The 7,621-nt window shown below is 34.5% G+C and overlaps 1 protein-coding gene across 1 annotated transcript; it reads left to right on the plus strand.

Moving 5' to 3' along the window:
• Positions 1–5,671: 5,671 nt before the first annotated feature.
• Positions 5,672–6,972, plus strand: LOC148300343 (inhibitor of growth protein 5-like). Its single transcript, XM_088274925.1, has one exon. It carries the CDS (start codon positions 5,823–5,825, stop codon positions 6,657–6,659), a length of 837 nt encoding a protein of 278 aa, XP_088131051.1. The 5' UTR covers positions 5,672–5,822; the 3' UTR covers positions 6,660–6,972.
• Positions 6,973–7,621: the final 649 nt, after the last annotated feature.

Consider the following 7,621-nt stretch of genomic DNA (forward strand, 5'->3'; position numbering starts at 1 on the left):
CACTAGTTGCAATACAATGCAGTCCCTGCGTCACTCGTAAAGTCTGCATTCTCCAGACACTCTTTGTCCAATAGGAAGCATTAAGTAGCATCTAATCAGTTTTTTTTGTAATTAGGTAATTGAGATAGATATTATAACACGTGTCTTTCATTTACTAACCCACTTTTGATGAAATATGTAAATGATAAGATAGTTAATATTGTAAAAAATAGTTAAATAGTTTTTATATATTAAAAAAAAAAAATTAAAAGAGAAATATTTGTGTTTTTATTATTTACACAAATATTTCAATTTCATACTATTTCTGTAGGCCTAAGCGGCTTATTATTAGAAATAGGTATCAAATTGTGGAAGAGTGGGTTCGAACCGAGAGTCTCTGAGTTAAGAGTCCACGACACTAACCACAGGACCACAACCCGAAAATTTTGTGTAGTTTTGTGTATAATGTCAAAATAGATAAAAACAGTTAAAAACGTACGTAAAAAAATACCGACAAGACACATAAGGTGGCTTGGTGGATTGCTGAAATGAAAAAATATGGTAATTATATTTAAATAAAAAATAGAAAGTATCAAGAACTCACTGGCAGAGCATCGTAAATGCTGATTTCAAGGGACTTATTTATATACATTTTGCAAATCACATGTAAGTAAGTACAACTTACACAGCTAACTAACTAACTATGAATAGGCAGAAAGAATAGAACGTCACACCAATCTATATTTACAAGCAATCTTCGTCTCTTATATAGCTTAATAGTAAGTGGATTGAAAAAGCTCAAAAGAGAGAAGTCCGGTAAAAATAGAAGTGGCCTCTATCCAACAGTAGAGTGATGGCTGACAAAGAAGAGAAAAATATATTTTATTATATCTACGTCAGTTGAAAATCTGACTTCTTCTTCTTCTTCTTTCACTTCTTTTTCTGCTTTAGTTAGGACTGTTGTTCTCGGAACCTATCGGAGTTATCCCTCCATCGTTTGGGTGGTTCTCCAGTACAAAATCACTGTTGGTTTTTCCATATTTGTCTCATTTTTATATTATTCATTAAAAATTTTTATGATAGAAGGGTAATTCTGAAATCGTCTTAAAGAAAATATAATATAATATAATATAATAATAAGGAATATCTCGTTACCGTTTAATAAACGAATATTCACTGCAATATAATGGCAAATATTTTTACTTTATTTAATTTTTTCATATGTTTCAACAGAGACAAGAAAAACATCTATTTACTTCACCCAAATTCTCATTCTCATCAGATGTCAGTTCCAATTGAGTAACGAGAACAGTTATTTTATACTATTATATACCAATTGGTTTATGACAAAAATGGTTTTAAACCACTTTTGGTAAGTTGAAACGGTTAACAAACACATGCAACGCAAAAAATGTTGGGCTGAAAAGCCGACCAATAAATTGGCCCGAAGGGTCAACTTAGCATAAAGTAGTCGGTTGAATAGAGAATGTTATACAGTGTGTAAAGTGATCACCAAAACCTGCCAATGTCAAGACGCAATCCTTATAGATTCGTTCCTGTTGAGATAGTTAATATACTTATCTTAATATAATTAGTATTTAAAAAAAACTCAATTCAACTAAATTTAAGGGGGTACTTGCAAACATACATGCAGTAAGCGACCGGCTGCGCGAGGAGCCAGACGTATTTCCGCGCACAATATTTTTTTGTAGTATACATTGGAATTCGATTTTTTATTATTCAAAATATGTAAGTATGGAAAAAATATTTTTAATTTTTTTTACTCCTTACCTTTCAATAACTCGTTTTCAAAACCATATATTTATTTCGAAGAAAATCGATTATTTCAATACGAAAACGGTGTTTAAAGCAAAAAATTCAATAATGATTAATGTTTTCTGGGTTTGAAGAAAATTAAGTTGCGGGCTATCGATTAAAATCTAGATATTATGCAGATTTTTGCCTCCCACGTGATCTTTTTTTTGCTTATCGATATATGTTTAAAATATTTTCAAAATACATAAAATCTTTCGAAGAAATGCAATATGCTTGTTTATTTAAACGTATTTGTAATCGTATTTACGAGTAGATCCTGTTTATTTTAATGAACCAGTCAAATTACTGATAATTTTTTTCTTTAATCTTCATTTATTCGTTTAGTGTATGAAATTGATTTAATATAATAAAAATAAGCGTTCTGATATGGGGGTTACTAACTGCTCGAAGTAATTAGTTATAACAATCGTTACATGGGTCATGCACCTTTTGCGATAATTCGGTGAATCAGCGGGATAATAAAAAATATATACTTATTGAAATTAATATGACAATTATTGTTATTCCTTACTTTGTAAACACGAGGATCTATCGTAGACTCAAGTGTCGTCTTCAATCAGAAACCACGTGTAACCTAACTATTTATTTTAATTTATTAATGTAACGTATTATCGATAGAGAGAATTACAGTTTTAGAAACTCCCTCTCCACTGATCAAAATTGCAATCTTTATAAAAGTGTTGATTTTTTTTCTTCATAAATTTCTTCCTAATTCATCCTCGCGGGCGAGAATCTCTTTTAAGCGTTTGAAGAACTTACCTTCATATAATTAACGCTAAAGTAAATCGTTGCGTCTAAGAGTCAAGAAGAAGAAGAAGAAGATAAGAAAATAGATATTTGGTATAGAAAGAGAATATATACTGTTAAGACGTTCTCAGGTTCATATCTACATTTCCATACTTTCCTTTTCCCCAAGTTTATCGCAGGGAAGCACACTTGAGGTGGAATTTTACAAAAAATGGCGCTACATAGATTATCTAAAATTATTTTATATTTATATTATTATTATCATTTAATTTCTTCGTGGCATTGGGATAGGAAAAACTGTGACTTTATTATACTTCCTGGTGTCAGAAATTCACTTTTGATTATATGTATGTATTTCTTACTATATTTGCAGTCATATTAATTTCTTAATTTTGTATATTTTTATCATTACTTCTTATGTAATATGCAAAACTGTGTTTTTTTTTTATTTGACATCTCATCATTGATGAATAAAAATACGGAAGTCTGAACATTTACAGGACTTATGACCTCTCATAAGCAGGTTCAGTGATCACTTTACACACGTCTATATATCTATGTATATTGGATATGGATACTACATATCTATCCCTGAAGAAGACAAGGTTCTTGTTGAAACCAGTTGGAAAAAAGCACCAAAAATAAAAGTGGTTTAAAAAAGTTTTTATTCCCATAATATTAAGGTAATTGTTTTAAGTTTACAGTAAAAATGGGTGGAATAATAAAAATAAGAGGGAAAAAATATCAAATAGGTAAGGAAAACGAGATGAAAGAAGTAAAATAAGGAAACAGTAAAAAATATAATCACATGTTCAAGCGTAAGTAATAAAATTAGAGTGATTATTCATGTGATGTTTTGACGTCGATGAGTTGTAGGTAATAGGGGCATATTATTGCATTTACTTAGAAGAAAAAAGGTAAGAACAAATAATTAGCGAAACATGTGTCCTTTCCATCTCTTTCTCTCTAAATACTCTAAATACACGTTTCCGCGGCTTTGTGTTGCCCCAGATTATTATAAATTGCGGCTGATGCAACTTTTCTCTCGACTTCGTACTCAACCTGCTCGGCTCAGTACCCAGTACCTACCCATCTACTTGCCAGGGTTGCTACAAACGCGGTACTTACTTATTTACAGTTTGTTTAAGGCCCAACATACGCTATATCGCAACTTAATTACCTCAAAACCTTGGTATTTATTTAGTTATTTATTTTTTACTCATATACCGTTTTTGTACTGCAAAAATTAATTTTACTTCGAAATACATACATATATGATTTTGAAAATAAAACAGGTATTCAAGGAAAATATGTATTTTTTTAAAGTGAAATTTGAATATTTTTTCCAAAAAAAAAAAAAAAGCGCGCAGAAACACGTCCGACCCCTAGCGTGGCCGTTCACGTTCTGATTTTGAAAGTTTGAGATCTCAGCTTTAAAAACTAAGCATATATCCTATAGTATATACAAGACTTGTAACATTACTGTGTCTAAAGTACATAAGCTTGTACTAGTAAGTGATGCAACCATGAGTGCCGTACCATAACCATTCCTACTATTCTCTTTGTCCTTTTCTTGATTAGTAGTACCTACTCTTCCATATAGCTGTAAAGTACTCCAGTCAGAGGTCTTTTACTTACGTCATCCTTGTTCTCTTCTAATGTGTATTACAAAAAATCTGAAGCAAGGGACTGAATCACTTAACAATTTTTTTATAAAATACATTTGTGAAAAATTTTGTATGGTTAAAATCATTCTTGAAAATATGGAATCATTGGCGCCCGCGCTAATTCTATAGATTTTTTCGAAGTGTTCATACTAGTCAAGATATATAAAAAGCAGTCATTTATAAAGTCAGTAGTATTTAATTAAAAAATGATGATAATGAAAAAGATAACATACTTTAAACTTCATACATTATATTCCCAATGAGTAATAGGCAATTCCCATTTTTTGTGAACAACAACATGAAAAATAATGACATAATAGCATGATAAATAAAATTACGGTTTATACTATTTTTGTTAAAATCTGTGAAGGATTAAACTTAATACGTATATTTAAATTGCAGGGATGGCGAGAGAATGGCTAAGAAAATTTTCTTCTCCGTCTTATTCCTCATTACTCAGGGTTGTGACCCTTGTGGAAGCAACGACTCATCTTCAGTTATCCCTTGACTGCGCTGCACGTAGCGCTCCAACCACCGAGGTGCCTGCTGCTGCCTTAACTAGATCTGTCCATCGTGTGGGAATCTTCCTCTCTAAGCTACCCATCACAACCAGTCGTTCGAGGCTATCCTCATTGCCACGCGCAACGTGTCCAAAGAACTGAAGAATCCGTCGTGTACGGACAAGTGTGCTAAGGCGTGCGAAGAAAGTAAATTTGGCCAATGTGAACGGGAGAACAAAACGATGTCGACCAAAAAAGTTTGGCACAACTAGATCGAAAGTCAAAAGTCTACGCAGCCAGAGGATGTGAAGGAAACTAGGAACGTATGTCAGGACAGACGAGCGTGGCGTTCCATCCTCCTGAGGGAACGGCACGATGGTAGATTAGTAATTGCAAAGACACATGTCAGGTGTCATAGATTCGAAACAAAAGCTTAAAAATTTCAACAGCCTTGTATACAGAATAAAGATAACAATTAAAAAAAAAAAACATTACAAACAAATAAAACGAGATGATTAATAAATGATATGCTCCGTTTGTTCATGGATATATATACCCCATCGATAAAATATTCGAGATTAATTATGAAAAACGCATTTACATTGCCTCAGTTGATATTAATGAAAGTTTTTCTTCAAACTCAAGAACTAGTTTGTTTTTGAGAGACGGTGATAAATAAATACACAAAAATGTAAAAATATGGACTAAATTTTATATAAGTTGTAGATTGAACAATACAAATTTTTGAAGAAAAATTAATTTTTAAAAAATATTTTTTGAAAGTGTTGTTTTATTTCGATATTACTTGATAAAACTTGTAATATAAACTTGAAAATAATAAAAAAATACTAGTTTCAAATGTAAGTAAGTACTGATTAGACGTGGCTAATATAACATTCAATAGCCAGAGAGTGCAAAAAAAACATATCTCGTGTTTACGTTCATTTTGACAACGTCTGTTTGACGTTTTGCGTTTTATTCGCGGGAATATGCGAGCCTTGTGTTTAATTATATAATTTATATATTATTTTCGAAAATAATCATCCGGATAAGTGGAACTCCTTTCGGTAAATCGTAGAGTGTGATTTACAACATGACGTCAGCTATTTATTTGGAACATTATCTAGACAGTTTGCAACATCTGCCTATAGAATTGCAGAGAAACTTCAAATTGATGAGAGATCTCGACGACAGAGCGCACGGTCTGATGAGGACGATAGACCTCACAGCCGACCAGTTGCTTCCGGACATACCTTCCATGGACAACGACTCCAGAAAAGAAAAAGTAGATTCTATTCAGGGTCTCTTCAACAAGGCTAAGGAGTACTGCGACGACAAGGTTCAACTGGCCATCCAGACGTACGAGCTGGTCGACAAGCACATCAGGCGCTTAGATGCGGACTTGGCGCGGTTCGACGCCGAAATTCAAGATAAGGCTTTGAATTCCCGGACCGGACAGCAGTCTTCGTCCGGCGATCAGGATTCCGGCGCCGCGGGGACCAAGAGAGGGCGGAAGAAGGTCAGAGGGGGCGGGAAGTCCGGAGCCGTCGGGGCCTCCGGTAAAAAGAAACGCTCGGGGGCGTCCAGCGAGGAAGAGGGGGCGAATGGCGGACGCAACACGGTCGCGAATAAGAAAAAACTCCAAAGGAAAAATATCGGAACGGGCGTCGGGGGAGTCAAGGGTCAGGACGACGACGATGACGACTTGTCGTCAGGTCTGGGGCATCCGAGCGACGTGCTGGACATGCCGGTGGACCCCAACGAGCCCACGTACTGCCTGTGTCACCAGGTGTCCTACGGAGAGATGATCGGCTGCGACAACCCCGACTGCCCCATCGAGTGGTTCCACTTCGCGTGCGTCGGCCTCACCATCAAGCCCAAGGGCAAGTGGTACTGCCCCAAGTGCACGCAGGACCGCAGGAGGAAGTAATAACCATTGGTCTACAGACCCGAGGTCAAATGAAGAATCACATTCAATTACTACAAAGTTATAATCCGGAGAAAGTATCACTTTGATGAAATCAACATTTTGCACTTGTTAAATTATTTTTCCAAAATTTTTATTATTTGTTTTATAGAGAAAATTATATAAACATTATTTGTATATACGTATAAAATTCACAGTGTCCGCTCAAAAACCAAATAAATAAATATTTATTTATATTTCTTTGACACGGCCTGTTAAAGTATGAACTGTGTTGTACAGTAATTATATTTTTTTAGTTGTTCAACAAACTATCACTTCTTAACCTTTTAAACGCGTTAACTTTGTTCCTAAGAGACGCTCGTGCGCGGCTGTATTTCGCCGTTTTTTAAATGATTACTTTTATCATGTATTTAGTTATGAAACAATTTATTTTCCTAAACAAAAACGTTCAATGGGATTCATTGTGCCTTTTTGGTACTCTATAATACACGTGTGTCACATTATTCTTGAAATATATCGTAATATAAACAAATTAGATCGTAACATAAATAAATCAAAGCACGCATCGTGTGTCACTCTTACCCACTGGCGATGCGTAGCGTCGAGAGTGAGACAGATATAGGGCATGATTATGGCGCGGACTCATTACCGACCGCAAGAAAAATCAGGGATCTGTTGTTTTATTTATCCTTGTGATGTTACAAATTATTAGTCAGATATTTCAACAGATGTCATAAGGCCAAGGATTGATGTATTATTTTATCCAAAGTTCCACACCATGAAAAAATCCCTCCAAGTTGAACTGAGGTTCGAAACTTGGAGCAAAGTGAAAACACAAACGCTTATGTCAGCCGCGTATGGGGCATGTCTTGTTAAAACACATACGCTTATGCGAGCCGCGTGGATCCGGTTAATATTAAATTCTATTTTACTGTCATCTTTTGAAGATCATACTTATAACTCAT

This window comes from Brachycentrus maculatus, unplaced genomic scaffold, assembly GCF_059751285.1.
Source record: "Brachycentrus maculatus isolate JH-2025_06_01 unplaced genomic scaffold, ASM5975128v1 h1tg000748l, whole genome shotgun sequence".
Classification (NCBI taxonomy): Eukaryota; Metazoa; Arthropoda; class Insecta; order Trichoptera; family Brachycentridae; genus Brachycentrus; species Brachycentrus maculatus.